Source organism: Chionomys nivalis, chromosome 2 (genome assembly GCF_950005125.1).
Source record: "Chionomys nivalis chromosome 2, mChiNiv1.1, whole genome shotgun sequence".
Classification (NCBI taxonomy): domain Eukaryota; kingdom Metazoa; phylum Chordata; class Mammalia; order Rodentia; family Cricetidae; genus Chionomys; species Chionomys nivalis.
In genome coordinates, this window is record NC_080087.1 from 81,773,748 (window position 1) to 81,796,066 (window position 22,319).

The 22,319-nt window shown below is 43.2% G+C and overlaps 1 protein-coding gene across 1 annotated transcript; it reads left to right on the forward strand.

Moving 5' to 3' along the window:
• The first annotated feature begins 153 nt into the window (after positions 1-153).
• LOC130869839 (zinc finger protein 60-like) lies at positions 154-20,955 on the forward strand. The gene is given in 8 exon segments (XM_057762295.1): positions 154-211; positions 392-607; positions 1,517-1,640; positions 2,866-2,975; positions 4,989-5,039; positions 5,991-6,117; positions 8,578-8,676; positions 15,640-20,955. Coding segments are annotated over 4 exon segments (2,619 nt in total). The 5' UTR covers positions 154-211; positions 392-607; positions 1,517-1,640; positions 2,866-2,975; positions 4,989-5,006; the 3' UTR covers positions 18,000-20,955.
• The last annotated feature ends 1,364 nt before the right edge of the window (positions 20,956-22,319 follow it).

Here is a 22,319-nt window from a genome sequence, read left to right on the forward strand (position 1 = left end):
ACTGTGCGCGGCTCCCAGATGGGTGGTCTAGGTTGTTCGCTGGGATTTCTCAGAAGTGCCTGGCTTCCCCGGGCCCTGCACGCAAGGACTCCATTTCCCAGGAGCCACCGCGCCGGAAGTAACCGTCGACTTCCGGTTTCCTGGCGCCGCTGCCGCGGAAGGTCGGAGCCTTCTAGTTGGAGGAAGAAGTTGGCGTAGGCGTTGTTCTCCAGTGAGTAAGGCGGGAGCCAGCGGGCTGGGTGTGAGCGGTGGTGTGGGGTGGGTAGACGGTGATGTGTGCGAGTGTGTAGGGATGGTGGTGTGTGTACGTGTGTGCTCTGGTGCGTGCGTGTGTGCATGTGTGTGCGTTTACACACCTCGAGCTCTCCGATTGTCCGTGTCACTGTGCCAGTCGGATCTGCTCCTGCTTTCCCTCACGGCCACGGCGGCTGAAGCAGAGGACCAGGCTGCGGCGATGAGAGGTCAGGGACGGAGTCTGAAGGGGAGCTGCCCCTGAGGTCCAGACTTGAGCACGGGCGCGCATTTGAGGCCGGAGGCGCCTCCCAGGGTCGCCTAGGAGCGCAGCTATTGTTGAGTCCGTAACTTTCTCAGCGCTCCAGCCACCGCCGTGAGTGTCGTTGGCGGTGAAGGACAGTGGACAGTGCTCACTGAAAGACCCCCTCCACTGTTATTGGCCTGAATTTAGCTTGGCAGCTGTAACGCCATTTCACAAGGCTTTCACACAAACAAGTATGGGTTCAGGGTTTGGTCTGTACTCTTAGGCTGCCAAACAGGATGTCTGTGGGCGGACAGCTGGCCCGGGAGGGGAATGGAAAGTTCTGGGGAAAACCGCAACTACCCTAGGTGGAGCCAAGTCTGCTATTATCAGATCTCCATGTACCCGAGGGGGGTTGTCCTCGAATGAACCCATCGCCTCATTCAAACTAACCAATGGAATCCCTGTAACCAATGCATCTGCTTCTGTACACTGCTTCTTCTGCCTTTGAGCCTATAAAAAGAGCCCTTACCTAGTCTGCAGTGCATAAGTCCTCCAAAAGACTTTGCCGCCCGCCTGTGTACACCCAAGAAACCTCTTGCTATTTGCAGCCAGTGGTTTCGGACTGTTCCTTGGGTTCAGGGGTCTCCTCCTGAGGGAAGGTCCTACCCAAGGGTCTTTCACTCACTAGGATGTGTCAGTAGGATATGCAGTCTGGGATCTCGTGCTTGCTCAGGCTCCCCGCCTTGGCTGGTGTTCACGAGGAGTGTTGTGCTTTCCCATCCCTTTAAGGGACAAGCCACGCCCACTCATTACCTCTGACCTGCCCGCTGCCATCTTGCCCCTTCCTCTTCTGCTTCCTTGGAGTGCGCACATTCTCTCTCTCTTTTCTCTTTTATCTCTTTTCTCTCTCTCTCCTCTCCCCTTTAATAAATGCTTTTATGGCTACTTTTTGTGTCCATGTGTCTGCTCACATGCGCTAGCTGCATTGGGAATTTAGCCGCGTGGCTCACGGCTGATGGGAATTCTGCCACCGCTCAGGTATGGCCTCCATAGCCGGCACCGCTGGGGACCTACCAGAGCTTGTTGCTGCTCCATGAGCCCGCCGAGAAGTAGGGCCTCGAGAAGAGTGCGGGCTTTATCGCTACACATCTGAGATTCAAGAGTGAGTTTGCGCTTTCTCCCTCTTTGAGAAACGAGGTTTTAGTTTTAGAATATAGAATTGTCAGTAAGTGAGGTAGGAATATGTAAATTGATGCCTCCACCATTGTGCCCCTTACATTGTCCCCTCCCTTTCCACTTAATAGTCACATGATCGTTTCAGAGACCCTTGACATCTCCCTACAATCACTCCCTTTCTCCAAGATGTTATAGGTGAGAACCTCCGGAGGTTTGCGTTTGGGCTTTCAAACTCCGATTTGATAAATAGGATACTATTTCGATGGGAACACACATCAGGTGGTCTTTTATCCTTAAGGCCTTGTTTTCAAAGCAGGGGAAGAATGGCGGTGGTAGCTGATTTCTGTTCACTCCTGAGAATTTCCGTAATGGGCAAGGGATAGCACTTAAAGTTTCCATCTTTGAGAGGTAATGCTATCAGGGTTTCCGTGTATGGAAACTGGTAACATTGGCCAGCTCCAGGTGTGCAGTGCAGTGGTTGAACGTGGGGATGTGGCTCTGTGGTATCTCAGTTGGGATTTTGATTATGTCCCCTTCTGGTTCTCTAGTCATGAACTTTATAGAATGACATTTGTAAAGCCTGTTAGTGCAGTGCCAGCCGTATGATAAGGGCCTGATGTATTTTTGTTGTTGCTTTGTGTGGTCATTTTCAGTTCTTTCTCTTCAGTTTTTTTGTAGTACAGAGGAGTGCTAGAAATACCGTGATTACTGGCTGTGTTTCAAAGAAAGTTACTTAATTACAACAACAACAAAAAAAACTAGGCTTTACAGTGCCCGCTCTAATCTCACCACTGGGAGGCAGAAATAGGAGGATTCCTGTGTGTTCATGGTCAGCTTAGTCTCCATTAGCAAGTTCCAGGCTAGCTGGGTTCCACAGTGAGACCCTGTCTCAAAAACAACAAGGAAATGAAAATGTGCTAATGTAGAACAGAGATTTTGATTGTTTCCCATGATTTGTAGACTTGTTTTTCTTGTGTGGTGTGGCTGCCCTCACACGCCTTTGGCCAGAAGACACCTCTGGCGTTCCCGAGGGCCTTGGGTTACCATGGATAACATAATACACAGTAAAGGACTGGAGTCATGAGGGCATGAGATGCTTTCCTTTAGAGAGACAGAGAGAATAGATTAGGGACCTTGGTATGAGGAAATACTTTACCTGAAAAACAACTCTGCCTAAGGGTCAGTAAATATGCTTTTGTATGGCTTTTCAGGTCTTAGGTCATCAGGGACTGAACCTTCATGCTGATATACAGGCCTTAAAATTTCATCTCGGAGTGATCTTTTTCTTCAACCGGCCTATGCGACACAGAACACCCGACAGGTAGTTACTTTTGTTCAGAATTCTGCAGGTGGGGTTATGTGCACATGAGCGCTGGTGCCGCAGAGACCTGATGGTTAGGATCTGCAGGATCTGGGTTACAGGCATCGGGAGCTGTTGGGGAACTGAACGCCTGACCTCTGGAAAAGCCAAACCAGCTCTCAGCCGCTGAGTCATCTCTCGCCCCAGCATTTTCTTTTTGTCTTTAGCTTATTTCTCTTATTTTCCTCCATGCTCACCACATTGTAGTAAATGGTGGGATATCTTTCCACTGTGTCTGTGAACCTCAATCTCGATTTGCTTTGTCCACTCATCTCTTGGTGGGGTTGCGTATCACAGCTATGTAAGCTCCGCTGGAATAAATGCGGGACTGTGATGTGACTTGGAGACACTGATTGTAGTTCCCTTGTGTCTCTGCTCAGCAGTGGGATTGCTGGATTGTGCGCCAGTTCTAGTTGTAATTGTTTGAGAACTTGCCAGATTGTGTTCCATGATGACTATTAATATGCATTCCCTCCAGTAATGTGCTTTCTCCTACACTTTCTCCACGTAATATTTCGTTCAGAAAACGGACACTTTTTAAATGTTTATCAAAATATATATATACATATATATATAATATGTACACATATATTACAATTATAATTGTTTTGGCCGCATGTCTGTGTGTGCACCATGTATATGCCTGGTGCCTCAGGAAGCCAAAAGAGGGTGTTGAATTCCCTGAAACTGGAGTGAGAGATAGTTGTGAGCCACCATGTGGGTGCTGGGAACCAAAGCCCACCCTCTCCTAGAACAAAGCATACTCTAGCCCTGGGCCATCTCTCCAGCCATCTGATCATGGGCACTCTTAATAGCGAGGAGGAGGCCTCTCTTTGGGACTTTAACCCGTATCTCACTGTGGTTATTTTTCATATACCTGTTATCAGCCATACTGTTGTTCCATATGAAGAACTGTGTGTTTCTGTGGTTGTCTGTTTCTTAGTATGTGTCCGTGTCAGGGAATTGTCTGCATTCCTTTGCTGTGCAGTGTAGGTATTAACTGTGTCAGGTGTGCTTTGCAAATACTCTCTCCCGTTCTCTAGATTTTCCCTTATTCTCGATGGTTTCCTCTGCTGTTTAATGTAAATCCCATTTGTCCATTTTCCTTCTGTCGCTTGTTTTAGAGTAACACCCCAAATGTCCAGTGTTGTAGTTGATTTCCTGTATATTTTTTCAAGTAGTCTCAGTTTCTGTTATTAAATTTTAATCTATTTTGATAATTATATCAGCATGGTGAAGTTGAGAAATCCAGTTCTAGAAGTGAAAGTCTTAGGACACCTGAGATAAATTTAAAATTATTTTCTGCAAAATAGCCCATAATATTGAAAGAGTGAATCAAATCATACTCACCTATTGTGACAGCATGTTTTTCAGCTAATTATCTTCATCAGGATTCATGGTTATCGGTACAACATAAGCCATGACCATAGATGAGCGAAGGTTCTCAGGAAAGTGCTCCATGGTGTAGGATTCCATTTACTAAAAGTGGGTTCAGACTGCTGAACACTGCCTGAGGATTGCACTGCAGACCTCCTGCCCCTCCAGCCTTGCTGTGCCTCACTCAGCCCTGAGTTTCCAAAGGATGTACAGTTTGGATGCTGTCAGCCCTATCAGCCATGAAAGTGGGGTTCCAGTAGGAAGACCTGCTCACAGTAGGAGGACAGACCCCGTGTAGGGCTAGCTGGAGCTCAGGATGGAGGATGGGATCCCTTCTGCCGACATCTTCTGGAGGAAGTTCAAGGCAGACAGGATTAGCTCCACACAACCACGTTGAGGCCTTGCGCAGTGGTTATCGGGGTTAGGACAGAATCGGCTTTGTGTAGACTCCTGTCTGCTTCTGATTTGTGTGTGGGAGGCCATGAGCCATGGGAGAGGAGTGTGAGTGGGGATGCTTGAGAAGAAAATCATGGTGTCATAAGTCAGTGTGGGACATCAAGTGACAGTCCAATGAGAGGCTTTCTTTTTGTCCCCCAGGGAGGATCCTGAAGAAGAATGGCCAGCTCTGGTTCTCAAGACGTGGTCTGTGTAAGTTGACATTCTCTCTCTACACAGGCGGCTTCCAGGTTAGATGACTCTTTGCTGCCTTTCTCTTGTGAAGCTTTCCAGGACCCGAAATCCTCCAGCCCGGTCTGCCCCGTTACAGTGAGGGTTGGAAGGTCAGAGCACTTCCTGCCTGGCCTGTTTCCGGCTGCTTCTGCAGTTTGCTCTGAGTGCATTCCTGCACACCTGCTCTCTCCTGTCTGTGGTCAGGGAGGACTGTCGTTGCAGAGGACCACAGTCCCACAGGGAACCAGGGTCTTTGGGGGTTTCAGACCGTTGAGGTGATGGTCTCCTTTGACTGCACTGGCGATCCTGATTGACATCTTTGGTGTTTTCAGGCTGATGACACAGGGTTTGAGATTGAATGACCTTGGTGCATGTGTGTGACGAGATGACCTGCTTGAGGGACTTTAAGAGAGAGTTCAGGGATGAGAGGGAAAGTGATCCAGGCTGTGATTGGGAGGGGACTGTAGTCTCCAGAGTTCAGGAAGACCTGAGACACATGTGCCATCTTGAAAGTTCTTGTTTTTGTTTTTACGAAAAACCCCTTAAACCTAATATGCCAGTAATACACACCCCTACATAGTTTATGAAATCTTACATAGTTTATAAGAATCATGCTGATTACAAAATGAAATCTTTATCATATCTCCTGATGCCACAATAAACCCAGGGACTCACAATGTGTCTTAGGTGTTTTACACTGAGCCTGATGACAGTTCTCTTTTGTGCTGTAACTGGAAGGCTGCAGATGAAATGGAAGCGCACTTCTGTTGGATGTGTAGGGCCACAGTCCTCCTTTCCTAGGTGAGCTCACACAGTCAGGTGCCTTGAGCATCTCCATGTGACTCCTTCCCACCCTTGAGTCCTTTCCCTTCTCATTTTCCATCTTGAACGCTTCCCCAATCTCACTCTTACTTGTGTTTGTGGTTTCAGGGGTCAGTGACGTTTAGGGATGTGGCTGTTGTCTTCTCTCAGGAGGAGTGGGCCTGCCTGGATGCTGCGGAGAGGGTCTTATACAGAGACATGATGTTGGAGACCTACAGAAACCTCCTCACAGTGGGTAAGGCCTTTTCATGAATAGGGGATGAGGTGTTTTTTTTTTTTTTATTTTTGGAGACAGGGTTTCTCCGGAGCTTTTGGTTCCTATCCTGGAACTAGCTCTTGTAGACCAGGCTGGCCTCGAACTCACAGAGATCCGCCTCTCGAGTGCTGGGATTAAAGGCATGTGTTACCACCGCCCGGCAGGGGATGAGTTCTTTACACTTTTGACTTTCCTCACTGAATGAAAAGACAATGCCATATTTCCTGTGATAGCTAAAGCTGGGCCTGGTGACCAATGCCTGTCATTCCTTCGCTCAGAAGGCTGAGGCAAAGATGATTGCTGTGAGTTCAAGGTCACCGTCAGATCCATAGTGAATTCCAGTATAGCCTAGTCTACACGCCTTGTTTCAAATAAAATAAAAGAAACAAACAAAATGAAATAAATAAGGAGATAAATCAATAAATAGAATTAGTGACTAGTGAGATAGCTTGTTGATTAAGGGAGCTGAATCCTCTTTCTGAGGACCCAGGTTCAATTTCCAGCTCCCCAGTGCGGCTCACAACCTTCTGTAACACCAGTTCCAGGGACCTGATGCCATCTGGCCTCCATGGTGATCATGCATGCATGTCGTGCTCAGACATACATGCAGACAGACACTCACATGCACATAAAAGAAATTGAAGTCAATATACTTTTAAAGAGGGAGCTGAGCTCCTCCTTCTTCCCAAAGGTATATTGTGAGATTTGTTGGGTTTAAAATAGGTGCTTCCTGAACTACTTGCCTTTTTTCCACACTTTGGAGATCCCCTCAGAGTGGTCTGGGTTCAATGAGAGACCCTGTCTCAAAAACCAAAGTGGGGAGCAATCAAAGAAGACACCTCATACTGCTCTCTGGCCTATACACAGACCCATGCATGCATGCCCAACAACACTTGTGCACACACCCTCAAAAAAACATACATACCCTGTGCATGCATGCATGCAGAAATACAAGCGTCTTTATGATCTACTTACTATGAATCAGTAAAATGGATTCAGAACAGAAGTGCACACAGTCTATTTCTTTCTCTGAAGACTTCCTTTACCTGCTTTAGTTTTAGGGTGTGTTGTTTGTCTTTTTCATTGAGCAAATCTGTAAGAATGAGGCCATGTCTTGTGTAGCTCAGGGTGGCTTTGGATTGGCTATGAAACTATGGTGTGGGAAGTCCTTTTGTATATGTATTGCTTTTATTGGTTAATGAATAAAGAACCTGCTTTAGGCCAATGGCTTGACAGAATATAGCGAGGCTGGATGATATATATATAGATATATATAGATGTATAGATATGTACACACACACATCTACATACACATATATGGAGAGAGAGAGAGAGAAAGACAGAGAGAGAGAGAGAGTAGGCAGAGTCATGGAGACACCGTGTAGCTGCCAGAGGGGAAAGACACGAGCTGCCAGCTGGAACTTTGCTGGTAGGCCACGAGCCTTGTGGCAAAATATAACATAATGTAAATGGGTTAACTCTAGATGTAAGAGCTAGCTAGCAATACATTTAAGCTATTGGCCAAAGAGTATTGCAAATAATATAGTTTCTATGTGATCATTTCTGGATGGCTGGGAAATAGACAAGCAGCTCACACCAACAAAAGTAAGGCTGACTTTGAACATCTCCTTTACCTTCTTCCATTCCTCAAGTATTGTGATTTCAAGTCTTTGCCACCATGTCCATGTTTTAGATGGGAACATTGCACATAGAATCTTATGGGACTTGCCTAAATAGACGGCACTGTTAGTGAGCTGTAGAGATGGGGTTTACCCTAGACAGTGTAGCCTAAGGGTTCATGTTCTCACCCACTATGTATACTTTCCTCTTAAGTACAAGCTCCTGTCTGCATTTAAATGAGATTAAAACCCTTTTCTGAAACAGCTGGTTCCTCACCCAGGTCTCCTTCTCTGAAGTCTTTCCTCAGCATTAGTTGGGCTCTTTATTCTGTTTTTCCAAACAAGGGTCCTGCTCTACAGCACTGACTGGCCTGCTCATTCCCCCAGCTGCTGGGCTTACAGGATGTTCCACCATGTGAGCCTGTATAGACTTTATAATAAATACGTTTGCATCTTCAAAAATTTATACTGGCAGCTCATTGTGCCACACAGCCTTAATCCCAGCATTTAGGAGGCAGAGGCAGGCAGATGAATAAGTTCAAAGCCAGCCTGGTCTACATATTGTATTTCAGGACATCCTGGGATAATTAGAGAGAGTAACTCTCAAAAAAATAAAAGTCTGGCTGGGCAGTGGTGGCGCACGCCTTTAATCCCAGCACTCGGGAGGCAGAGGCAGGCGGATCTCTGGGAGTTCAAGGCCAGCCTGGTCTACAAGAGCTAGTTCCGGGACAGGCACCAAAGCTACCGAGAAACCCTGTCTCGAAAAACCAAAAAAAAAAAAAAAAGGTCTCCACATGTGTCATTTTTCCTTTCTTTTAAGTGGGAAGTTCCATTTCCAAACCCGATCTGATCACCTTATTGGAGCAGGAGAGAGAGCCCTGGATGGCTGTGACGGAAGAAGCAGACAGGCCCAGCCCAGGTGAGTAAGAGGAAGGCAGGGCTGCAGCGTTGCCATCTCAGTGTGTGGTCGCAGAGGTCCCCACGCCTGACCCGGGGTTGACACACTCCCTTCAGAGTGCCAGGGCCTGTGGAAGGAAGTCAAGGTCATAGCAAAAGCTGCCACAGGGGCTGCTAGTTCATGAGTCTAAGTTGTTCTCCCCTCTTCGTCGTACTGGAGCAGTTACCCTCTTTGTGTCATTTTAAATGTATTTTATTATTGGTTGTGTGTGTGCACGTGTGTGCAGGTACCCAAAGAGAAAGTCAGATCCCCTGGGGCTGGAGTTACAGGTGGCTGCTGGTACTCGACCCAGGTCCTCTGGAATTACAATGTTCTTAACCTCTGATCCACTGAGAAGACAGTTTGAATACCTGTGCAAACAGTAGCCCAATAATACATAGCATATATTTTCAATTGTATATATTTTTTTGTTTGTTTGTTTGGTTTTTCTAGACAGGGTTTCTCTGTAGCTTTTGGTTCCTGTCCTGGAACTAGCTCTTGTAGACCAGACTGGCGTTGAACTCACAGAGATCCGCCTGCCTCTACCTCCCGAGTGCTGGGATTAAAGGCGTGCGCCACCACTGCCCGGCTTTCAGTTGTCTATCTTCACAGTCCCTCTAAAGACGGTGTGATGGTGTAGCCTGTACTTTTCACTTTGGCAAGTCAGTCTAGTTTACCTCTCAACTCCAGGTACATGCGGAACCCTGGCTCAGAGAGAGTAGATGGCCAAGCGATTGAAACAACATGTGAGCACACACACAGCCGCCCACCTTGCTCGGCATGGTGGTGTTGCCTGTGTCCAGCTCCAGTGGGGTTCAGGTCCCAAAGAGGAGGTGTGGAGTCAGCGAGGGAAGGAGACTGACCTGGTGAGGGTGGGTCAGGATGGCTGCCTGTTTATTAAAAATAGGCAGCACCTGATATACTCTGAAAGTGCATTGTAGTTTAACCATAAGCAATGTTGAAAGGAGACTTAATTCTGGGGTGAACGCGGTCATCAACGTCACTACGGCATTTTTCTTGAAGCAAAACCCAATAAATTTAGCAAGAATCTAAATGCCTCTTGTCCTCTAAGGTTCAGTAACCCCGCCAGGTGCCCCCCTACACTTCCTGCTGCACTGACTGAGCCTCTGTGGCCAGGAGGTGTCAGATGTCCTGAGAGAAACTCATAAGAGTAGCTTGCATTCTTCAAGGGCATGCATGGTGTTTGTACCACATAGTACAACAAGCCCGGGGCTGTTTCCAAATTGCTTTCCTTTGTGCCTTAGTCTTATGATATGGGCCTGTTCCCCTCATAAGCTCACTTTCCATTATACCATAACATTCTGATACCTACAGTGTATGTTCCTATATATGGCAGAGGGGGATCAAGCCAGTCTAACTTCTCAACAGAATCTTTTCCCCGTAGTGTTGGGGACCAAGCCCTGCTGTTGACAGGTTTTAGAGAGGACGTAAGGAATAGGCAACAGGGAAGGAGTGAGGCAGGCCATGGTGGTGGCGAGAATCTTGCAGCCTGACTGACTAGCAATCAGAGTTGCTTCTTGATTTATACAGAATTCAGTAAGCAGGGAAAGGTTCATGTTGTTCCAAAGCATAGATCGTATCATTTCTGGCTTTGGACATGTATTAAACTTTCTTTCTTGCACATCTGGGGTCATAAGGGTAGTCATTTTTGATGAACCGTGATAGAACAGAGTTATTTTCACAATCATTTTCTCTCAGGTTTAGTCATCCTTGATAAACAAAGTTACTTTTTACAATCATTTTTACTCATCAACCCATACCCCAATTTTTAAGAATCAGGCTGGTAGCTCTTTGGCTTCAAGGATGTTAGACAGAAAGAAAATCTCCTAGCCAGCCCGGGCAGTTGGCCTATCCCAAGCAGTGTATTATCAACTCTTAATGGTCAGGGTGCCCAAGAAAGTTCCTCAGGCCAGAGCTTCTGCAGTTTTTATTCAGTTTCTGGCATAATACAATGTTTGCATTTTATATCTTTATAGACTTTGTTTATATATCTAATCCTGGCTTTTTTTGTTCCTTGGTCATATGACATCACAGTTCCTCTGCATGAGCTAATTTTCTCAAAAAGGGGGGTCCTGACACCTCGCTCTTTTATTATCTTTCTACCATATTCTTTGCCCATCAATATAAGTCCCTGTGTCGGGCAGAGGAACTCCAGCTAACCTAACTTTGTTGCTGTAGATGCCACATAATCACCCGAGTGTACAATGGGAAGAGACTTCTGATCTGCGGCCACCGAGTCTTGCTGACCTTCCTTTGTTCTGATCATCTTGTTGCTGGGCAAGTGTAGGTGCAGGTGTTTTAAGAATGTTTCAGAGCCTCATAAAGAGAGTTCTGACTTCTTGTGTGCAGTCACAACCTTTAAGGCCTAAGGAAGACCTTCAAGTAGATAAGGATATCTTCCTACAATTGGGAGGGGTAGTATGTTCAGGAGTTTCATGGGGAAGCTTAGAAGCAGTAGTCTGGGAAAAGGCATAAATGATTCCTAAGAAAATTCCCACCAATCCACTGTCCCTAAATTGTACAGAATAAATCCCACGCAAGCATGCAACATGTGGAGATCAGAACCATTGTGTGGCTCCGCTTTGCTGGATCTCTGTCAGACAGCTATGCTGGCTTCATGACTCTTCCATTCCCATCAGATATGGTGGCTCCACCGTGGGGCATTCCAGATCTTCCCATTTACCCATAAGCCACTCATTAGGCACTGTCATTGTGGGCACTGTCCTATACTTACTAACTGAGCTCTTGCCCTAAGGGGCCTCAGGCTCTGTGTTTCTCCAGATAGCTTTTCATCCTTGGGACTAGGTATGCCCAGTTAGTAAATCTTTCACTTCTCTATTTCTATTCCTGGTGTAACTGGGGGGCACAATGGGGATTCCTGTGTGGGGAGTAAGCAGAGTTATGCTGTATAGTTACACGTTACTGAGATTTTTCCAAATTATTATTGTTGTTTGTTATTATTATTATTTTGGTTTTTTGGGAGACAAGGCTTTTCTGTATAGCTTTGGAGCCAATCCTGGAACTTGTTTTTTTGTTTTTGTTTTTGTTTTATTTATTATGTATGTAATATTCTGTCTGTGTGTGTTTGCAGACCAGAAGAGCGCAGCAGACCTCGTTATAGATGGTTGTGAGCCATCATGTGGTTGCCGGGAATTGAACTCATGACCTTTGGAAGAACAGGCAATGCTCTTAACCATCTCTCCAGCCCCTCTTTTTGGTTTTTCGAGACAGGGTTTCTATGTAGTTTCGGTGCCTGTCCTGGAACTAGCTCTTGTAGGCCAGGCTGGCCTCGAACTCTCAGAGATCCACCTCCCTCTGCCTCCAAGTTTTGTAGACCAAAGTGACCTCCAACTAAGAGAGATCTGCTTGTGCCTGCCTCTGTCTCCCTCGACATCGTGAGTGGTCACTTGTTTTATTGCTCTTAGCCATTCTGATGGGTGTAAGATATTTGCCATTTGTATCCGCCTTCTTTTCTGAATGTGTTTAGCAGCTGTAGGAGTTCCCCTGTGGAATCTTCAGGGTCACTTGTAACATCTACAAACAAGATACTTTGACCTTTCTGCTTTGCATCCTATTTGCTGGGTTGGCTGGCAGAAAGAGCCAGACCTTGGGACTCTCCCTGGGGCTTAACAGGGTGTTGAGTGTCCTGACTCAGCCCTCCCTCTGGGCATTGGGGAGAAACACACCCACTGAGTTGGAAGACTGTCAAAACAGGAACTCCTTTAATGGTATCAAGCAGGGACTTTTTTTTTTAATTAATTTATTCATTTATTAAAGATTTCTGCCTCTTCCCCACCACTACCTCCCATTTCCCTCCCCCAATAAAGGCCCCCTCCCTTGTCAGCCCTAAGAGCAATCAGGGTTCCCTGCGCTTTGCAAAGACCAAGGACCACCCACCTCCATCTAGGTCTAGTAAGGTGAGCATCCAAACTGACTAGGCTCCCACAAAGCCAGTACGTGCAGTAGGATCAAAAACCCATTGCCATTGTTCTTGAGTTCTCAGTAGTCCTCATTGTCCGCTATGTTCAGCGAGTCCGGTTTTATCCCATGCTTTTTCTGACCCAGGCCAGCTGGCCTTGGTGAGTTCCCAATAGAACATCCCCATTGTCTCAGCGTGTGGGTGCACCCCTCGCGGTCCTGAGTTCCTTGCTCGTACTCTCTCCTGCTCCTGATTTGGACCTTGAAACAACCTAGATGCCCTTCAATGGAAGAATGGATGAAGAAAGTATGGAATATATACATATTAGAGTACTACTCAGCAGTAAAAAAAATGACTTCTTGAATTTTGCATGCAAATGGATGGAAATAGAAAACACTATCCTGAGTGAGGTACGCCAGACCCAAAAAGAGGAACATGGGATGTACTCACTCATATTTGGTTTTTAGCCATAAATAAAGGACATTGAGCCTAGAATTCGTGATCCTAGAGAAGCTAAATAAGAAGGTGAACCCAAAGAAAAACATATAGGCATCCTCCTGAACAGTAACCTTCATCAGGTGATGAAAGGAGACATACAAAGACCCACATTGGAGCACCAGACTGAAAGCAGGGACTTTTATAGGGTTGTAATGGCGGAGGGGGAGGGGGATGACGACGGACACAAGCCTGGAATGGCCCAAGGCAGATCAAGAAACAAGGACCAATCATAGCTAGAGGTGGCTGGGTGGAGGCGGGTCTAGGTCAGGTAGCCAGAGACAGGTCTCCAAACTCTAGCTAGGCTCAGGAAGTTACACTAGGCCTCATGCCATCTCAAGTTAGGCTCAGGAAATTACACTGGGCCTCATGCCTGGCACTCATGATGCTCAACACCTTTGATCTCTTTCAGTTGTCTTACTGCTCCACGTAAAACTTCAAATACTTTATTGTCCAGGTGTGGAGAATGTAGACAACCTTGCCTTCTTTTGAATTTTAGTGTAATTGCTTTGAATTTCTCTATATTTAAGTTGGTGATGGTTATGGGCTTGCTGTACACTGTCTTTTTATGTTATGTCCCTTGTTTTCCCCCAATCCCTCCAGGGTTCTTATCATGAAATGGTGTGGAATGTTGTCAAAGGCCTTTTCTGTATGTAATGCAATGACCCCATGGCCTTGTCTTCCAGTCTGTTTACATGGTGGGATTACATCTGTCGAACACTCCCAGCACCTCTGGATGAAGCCTAATTGTTCCTAATGGATGATCTTCTTTAGTTTTCTTGGATTCAGTTTGAAATTATTTTACTGAGAATTTTTGCATCTATGTTCATCTGGGAAATTGAATTGTAATTTTCTTTGTGGATATTTATGTAGTTTGGGTATTAGGATGCCTAAGGCCTTGAAGGAAGAATTGGGTAATGAGCCGGGCGGTGGTGGCGCACGCCTTTAATCCCAGCACTCGGGAGGCAGAGGCAGGCGGATCTCTGTGAGTTTGAGACCAGCCTGGTCTACAAGAGCTAGTTCCAGGACAGGCTCCAAAACCACAGAGAAACCCTGTCTCGAAAAACCAAAAAAAAAAGAATTGGGTAATGTTCCTTCTGTTTCAATTTTGGACAATAATTTGAGGAGTATTGACCTGAACTCTTTTTTGAAAGTCTGGTAGATTTTTATACTAAAATCATCTGGCCCTATACAGTTTTTTGTTTGTTTGTTTGTTTGTTTGTTTGGGAGACTAATGTTACTGATTCTATTCTCATTGTATTCTTATTTTCTTATTGTATTCTTATTGATTTTCATTTAACTTTAATAAGTTGTATGTATCCTAAAAATTACCCATTTCTTTTCGATTTTTCCAATTTGACAGAGTTTAGGCTTTTATGTCCTAATGATTCTCTGGATTTCCTAGGTGTGGTTATTATGTCTTTTTTTATCTCTAATTTTGTTAATTTGGATCTTCTGTCTGACTTTTAGTTACTTTGGCTAAGGGTTTGTCAATCTTACTGATTTTCGCAAAGAACCAGCTTCTTATTTCATTGTTTTGTTTTGTTTTTTGTATTTCTTTCCTTTGTTCCTATTTTATTTATTTCAGCTGCAAGTTTAATTATTTCTTTCTGTTTACTCTTTGTGGGTGTAATTTCATGTTTTTGTTCTAGAGCTTTTAGTTGTGCTATTAAGTTGCTTGAGAGAGATCTCTCCCAGTTGTTCTATGTATGTAAACAGTGCTATGAATGTGCCTCATAGAACTGACTTCATTGTGTTCCTTAAGTTTGGATGTATTGGAGATCAAGGCAGGAATGAAGAGGAGACCACAGCAGGTGGTCTGCTACATAGCTAGGGATAAAACTATGGGATTGGATTAGGAGGAGAGGAAAGATAGGTGAAGATCTGCAGGGAAACAGCTGTTTCCCTGGCTGGGGATCCTTAGTCTTCTTAAAACTTTTAATGAATTCTCTTCCCTACTTTCTTTCTGTTGGTTTGCTTTGGTTTTGTAGCTTGTTTTTATTTTTCACAGACAGAACTTACTATCTAGACAATGAAGGTCTGAAACTCAAGCCGCTCTTACTACTGGATCCCTTTTGCTTGGGTTACAATTGTACCGCCACCATCAGCACAGACTTTTACGTCCTTTATAAGAAGTCCCAGTCAGGCCAGTTTTCTTAAAGCATGACACATATTATATATTTGTGTGGTATACTCTTTTTTTCATGATTTGTTTCAAAAAGCTTTACGAAAAGGTGTTTATTTAAGTAGTATGGAAAGGACATATGACTATTTCAGATTAATTTGTTATAATTTCATTAAACAGATATTTCTTCCCATTTACAATCTGTTCTGCTATAAAGAGTATTGTCTCATATAAGCCTTATTATTGCTGCTGTACTTGCTCCTGTTCAGTTTCTCTGAAACTTCAGAGTCTGACTTAGAGCCTGTCTGTTCATTTAAAATTTTATGTTACAGGAAAATGTGTTTTTGTTATAGAAAATAATGTATTTTCACTTCTTTTCTTTCAGATTTGGAGTCATGTAATGAAGCTGAAAATACATCTCCAGAAAATCATATTTATAATAGAAATTTACTCAAACAGAGTATACAACAATTAAGTAAAGCTTTTGCCCTCAAGGCCTCCAGTTTCAGTAATGGCCCCAATTATAGTACATTCAAGGAACTACAGAGTTATCAAGGACATGTTGATCAAAAGATTAGTAACAAAGAAAATCTGTCTACTTACACCTGTCAGACTCTTGTTCACAATATAAAAAAAGCGTATGAATGTAAAGAGTGTGGAGAATACTTTGGTTGTAGTTCAACTTTTATTCAGCATCAGAGTATGCACACTGGAGAGAAACCCTGTGGATGTAAGGAGTGTGGGAAAACCTTCAGATTCCACCAACAACTTAGAAGGCCTCAGAAGTCTCACAGTGGTGAGAAACCTTTTGAATGTAAAGAATGTGGAAAGGATTTTCAGCTTCTCAACCTGCTTAAGTACCATAAAACCATTCATACAGGTACAAAACCATTTGAATGTGAGGAATGTGGGAAGTCTTTCAAGCGTGTCTCCAGCCTTGTTGAACATAGGTTTATTCATGCTGGTGTGAAGCCATATGAATGTAAAGAGTGTGGGAAAACCTTTAATCGTCGCTCAAACCTCATGCAACATCTGAAAATTCACTCTGGTGAGAGACCCTTTCAGTGTAAGGAGTGTGGAAAAGCCTTCACTGTTCTGGCACAGCTCACTCGGCACCAGAACATTCATACTGGAGAGAAATCATTTGAATGTCAGCAGTGTGGGAAGATATTCATAACTCGTTCATGCCTTGTGCAACACCAGAGTATTCATACTGGTGAGAAACCCTTTGAGTGTAATGTCTGTGGGAAGGCTTTTAGGCTTCAGGTATACCTTTCTGAACATCAGAAAACTCACACTGATGAGAAACCTTTCAATTGCAAGCTGTGTGGGTCAGCCTTCAGACGTAAGAACCAACTTAGTGAGCATCATAGAATCCATACTGATGAGAGACCCTATCAGTGCAAGGAATGTGGGAAACACTTCCGTCGACGTTCTAATTTTACTGAACATCAGAGTATTCACACTGGAAAGAAACCATTTCAGTGTAAGGAATGTGGGAAAGTCTTTAGACTTAATATACATCTCATTCGACATCAAAGATTTCATAGTGGTGAGAGACCTTTTGAATGTATGGAATGTGGAAAGACTTTTCATCTTCCCAGTCAGCTTAATAACCATAAAACTGTTCATACAAGCAAAAAACCCTTTGAATGCGATGCATGTGGGAAGTCCTTCAAACGTGTTTCCTCCCTTGTTCAACATAGAATTATTCATGCCGATGTGAAACCATATGAATGTAATGAATGCGGGAAAGCCTTTACTCGTAGCTCAAACCTCACACAACATCAGAAAATTCACACTGGTGAGAGACCCTTTGAGTGTAATGTTTGTGGGAAGGCTTTTAGGCTTCAGGTATACCTTTCTGAGCACCAGAAAACTCACACTGATGAAAAGCCTTTCAAGTGCAAGCTGTGTGGGTCAGCCTTCAGACGTAAGAACCAACTTAGTGAACATCATAGCATCCATACTGATGAGAGACCCTATCAGTGCAAGGAATGTGGGAAACACTTCCGTCGACGTTCACATTTTACTAAACATCAGAGTATTCACACTGAAGAGAAACCATTTGAGTGTTAGGAGTGTGGAGAGGCTTTTCATCTTCCCAGCCAGCTTCATTACCACAAAAACATTCTTCAAAAAATATTTGAGTGTGAGAAATGTGGAAAGTCTTTCAAGCGTGTCTCCAGCCTTGTTGAACATAGGATAATTCATGCTGGTGTGAAGCCTTATGAATATAAAGAGTGTGGGAAAACTTTTAATCGTCGCTCAAACCTCATGCAACATCAGAAAATTCACTCTGGTGAGAGACCCTTTCAGTGTAAGGAGTGTGGAAAAGCCTTCACTGTTCTGGCACAGCTCACTCGGCACCAGAACATTCATACTGGAGAGAAATCATTTGAATGTCAGCAGTGTGGGTCAGCCTTCAGACTTCAGTCCCAACTTCGTCAACATCAGAGAATTCATACCAACATGAAACTCTTTCAGTGCAAGGAGTGTGGGAAGGACTTTTTTCGTAGTACAGGCCTTAGAATTCACCAGAGAATCCACACTGGTGAGAAGCCCTTTCAGTGTAAGGAATGTGGGGAAGCCTTTCAATATCGGTACCAATTTCTTAGACATTTTAGAATTCATACTGATAAGAATCCTTATGAATGTAAAGAATGTGAGAAGTACTTTACTTGTGGTAGAGACCTTGAAGTACATCAAAGAAGTCATACTAGTGAGAAATTTTACCAATGTTAGGAATGTGGGAAGGCCTTTAGTTGAAAATCAAGCTTGGTTTGGCATGCTAAAATTCATATTGGTAAGAAACCTTATGGATGTAAGGAATGTGGAAAAGCCTTTAGTGATAATTCTAATCTAGAAGTATATCAGAGAATTCACACTGGTGAGAAACCATGTGAATCTAAGAAAGGTTGGGAAATGTTTAGATTTAGTTCAGCCTTCACTGCACAGTGGAGCAGTCATACAGGCATGAACACTGTCTCTGTAAAGAATGCAGAGACTTTCAATTCGAGCTGAGGCCTTGTTTTAACATAAGGGAATCTATGCTGGAGTGAAACCCTGTGAATACAAGGAATGTGGGAACATTTATAGAATTAGCTCAGCTCTTTTTTTTTAAAAAAAAAAATATTTATTATGTATACAGCATTCCTTCCATGTGTGCCCACAAGCCAGAAGGGGGCGCCAGGTCTCATTATAGATGGCCGTAAGCCACCATGTGGTTGCTGGGAATTGAACTCAGGACCTCTGGAAGAGCAGTCAGTGCTCTTAACCACTGAGCCATCTCTCCAGCCCCTTAGCTCAGCTCTTAAACGTCATCAGAGCCCTTCTAGTTCTGCAACCCTATAAATGTAAAGAATGTGGGAAAGCCTTTATTGTAAATCATGAACTTAAACATCAGAAAATCCATCATTGTTAGGAGTCCTATGTATGTAAGGAGGATGGACAAGACTTTGTATGGAAATTTTACTGAACGTCAGAGAATTCATTGGCAAGACTGTGGCTGAAAGAATGTGGGAAGAACTTTAATCTGACCTAGGATTTGGTCAACATCAGAGTATTCCAGGAAACCCTTAGTGAATCAGAATGTGGGAAGTCTGTTGTTTAGAGATGAAACTCTATTGAGAATATCTTTGAATGTCAGAAATAAAGGATAACCATCATGTTCTTGAGTTACTCATCTCATTCTATAAACTTAATTTCTCAAACACTATTCACCCAGGACAGTCAGCTTAGGGAGAGCAGTTATTCAAACTTGGTGTATCTGAGGCACCTTCCTTGTCACGATTAATGCTGTATGTCTCCTGTCATATTAACATAAACATACTGAATGTTTGCTTTCTTATTGCAGAATTTGTGAATGGCCAGCCCAGTACCAGTCAAAGTAGTGGGAACAGAGTTATAATAAGCAATATGATTTTTCAGAGGATTTGGTCAATGCCTCTTTCTGTAAAATAGGTTTTACATTTTTCTCCCCTGACATTACTGTAACTGATATGACAGACCATTTGTACTTTAAATAGTTTAGAAAACCTCATGCATTCATTTTCTATTAGATTTTAAACAACTTCATTCTGTATACATGTAATGCATAAAAAGGAATATGAAAGGATTTGAGTCGAAAATCCATTCCTTAAGTATTTGTGTGGAGATATTAAAAGCAGCTATTGATGAATAAGTACTTTCTAAAGAACTTATACCCTTAAGAATTTCAAAAGATAAAAGCACTATGATTTATGTCCTCCTCCCACACAGTAAGATAAACTGTACATTTGTGACAGGGCAAAAAATTCCACAGGATCGTCCATCTCTTAGTCTTGCTGAGGCTTGTCATGTTTGGGTAGAATTTGATTGTCTTGATGGAGAATCTCATGAAAAATTACATAACTCTATTCAGAGAATCTGAGGTCAAATTACCCCTGATAGTTTGCCTGGCTTCACTTAAAGGGCCCGTATGTTGAAAACTTCCCCTCCAGCTACTGCTTATCTTGGCCACTGTTAAACTGCCTGCTTGGGCAAAATCTCCCTCTGCACTGTTGAGCAAGATTACAGAATGTGGGATTTAGTCTAAATGCTTAGAGCTACACTTAGGTCCTGAATACCTGAATGTAATCTCAGCTGGTTATAATAAATCCTTTTAGTTAATATAAACTGTCGGAGTGATCTTCTCTGGTGGGCTCCCTCTAACACATTAACAAAAATAGCTAAATAAAAACCATTTCTAGGCCGGGCGGTGGTGGCGCATGCCTTTAATCCCAGCACTCGGGAGGCAGAGGCAGGCGGATCGCTGTGAGTTCGAGACCAGCCTGGTCTACAAGAGTTAGTTCCAGGACAGGCTCCAAAACTACAGAGAAACCCTGTCTCGAAAAACCAAAAAAAACAAACAAACAAAAAAAAAAACATTTCTAAAAATACAGGTGTGAGCCAGGCAGTGATAGTGCACATCTTTAATCCCAGCACTTGGCAGGTAGAAGCAGGTGGACCTCAATGAGGCCAGCGTTGTCTACAGAATGAGTTCCAGGATGGCCAGGGCTACGCAGAGGGACCCTATCTCAATTTCCCCCCAAAAAATATATGAATATTTTCATACTTATGGAAAAGTTGGAATAGTCAACACCATTCTGTATCATCATCTAGATTTAAAATTGTTATCAATTTCTTATGTTGATGCTATATAAGTTTATAAATATATAAATTTTTATAAATATGTAAATTTATAAATATGTGAATTTCTTATGTTGATGCTATATCAATTTCTTATGTTGGTCCTATATAAATATGTATATATATATTTTCCATATATATATATAAACATATAATGGTATACCCCAAATACATACATATATATCATAATTATTCTTAAGGAAATGATCCAGAATTTTATGATGTTCACGATGGGAGCCGAGAATGCAGGCCATTTCCCACATTTGTCTGATGGTTGGAGTAGCTGTGAGACTAACTGGTGCATCTGGTACCTTCCGACACAAGAGATGGTTGCATAGCACCTTTGATAGTAAAGAAAACCCGATGTCATCCTGAATGTAGTTTGGATATACCAATGTCGTTCTGCTCCTTCTCTTGTAATTATGAGGTCACCTGGAGAAGAAGTGTTTCAGCCTACATGACAAAATGGATATAAGCAAGACGTGACATAAGTCTCCCAGCAAAACAGAATGCAAATGAAGCTTTTGTTACCTTCCCCTTAATTTACATTTATATAAAAGCTGTTTGAAAAATAAACACAGGTGATCTCAGGATTTGAATGATCACTGGAAACTGTCTCAAAACTTATATGAATTGTGTCTTTAATATTCTCACGCCTCTACATTTATAAGAAATGTCTTGTGTTGGAGCTGGACCCTGACATATGGCACCAAAGTGTGGAACTGACAGGTGAACCCCAAAATGCACAGAAGTGACCGACATATGGAAGAGAACGTGAGGAACCTGCAAAAATTGCACTACAGGTGGATAGGTGAATAAGGAGTACTCAAATAAGTACTAGAATTTAAAAAGAGAGTAAGAAAATAAAAATTGGGAGTAAAAGTGCATATAGTTATAAATATGGAGCAAGGAGATAGTATTCAGTTATTGGTACAGTTGCTTGGCTGTATTTTGATAGCTAGAGGAGCTAAAGTGGAGCAGAAACAAAGCAGAGTTGTATAGTTTGTAAACAGCATATTCCCATCCCTGAGCTGGCCATGTCCACAAGTCTGGCTTCACTGTCTTCAGGCCACTCCAGGACTCAGGGAAGGCAACGTGAAGCACCACCATCTCCTACAAGTGGCAGTGCTTTCAAAAATCACCTAGGTAGGAGGCAAATAAAATTTAGAGAACTAATTTTAACTCCCACAGCACTCAGAGCAGGTCAATAGAAATGCATAGAGACTAATTTGACCCATAAGCCAAGGAGCATATATATAGATAAATTCTAGAGCTTTTACAGAGGAGAGGATTCAGGAATTCTAATTTTATGATTACAAGTTAAAATAGAACGGAAAGGATAGTAAACATCGGCACAGCTCCATCTGCCAGGGTGCTACAGGAAGTCTTACAGCTAGTGGTTACCTGACTACAGGGGTGTGACCTCTTATACAATATATGCTGATGCAGAGCAACATCACACGATTTGTTTCAGTTAGTTTCAGCAGTCCTGGATGATGGACCTCAATTAATGTTTAAAATTTATTTCAGAGAAGAAGCCAAAAATTTAAAACAACAGGGAAAAGCAAAATGCCTAGAGACTTCCCAAGATCAAATATTTGGTGAAGGCCCTTATGTTGACCCACAGATTCAAGCTTTTTAAGATGAAAAAATCTTGTCCCTATGCTACAAAGCAGCCTTAAATGCTTGAGACAGGATTCAAGAAAAAGGAAAAATAATTGAACCATATACCAGGGTTAAACAGGAGCATGAGGATTAAAAAAGTTAGGTAGTAGGAACAGAGATAAGAAGGCAACTCAGCGAATACTGAATGCTTAATTCTAAATTCTGACTTCAGAGTTCAGCCCATACACTTTTATATCCCAATACAAAAGGGGGGAAGAAGGAAAAAGACTG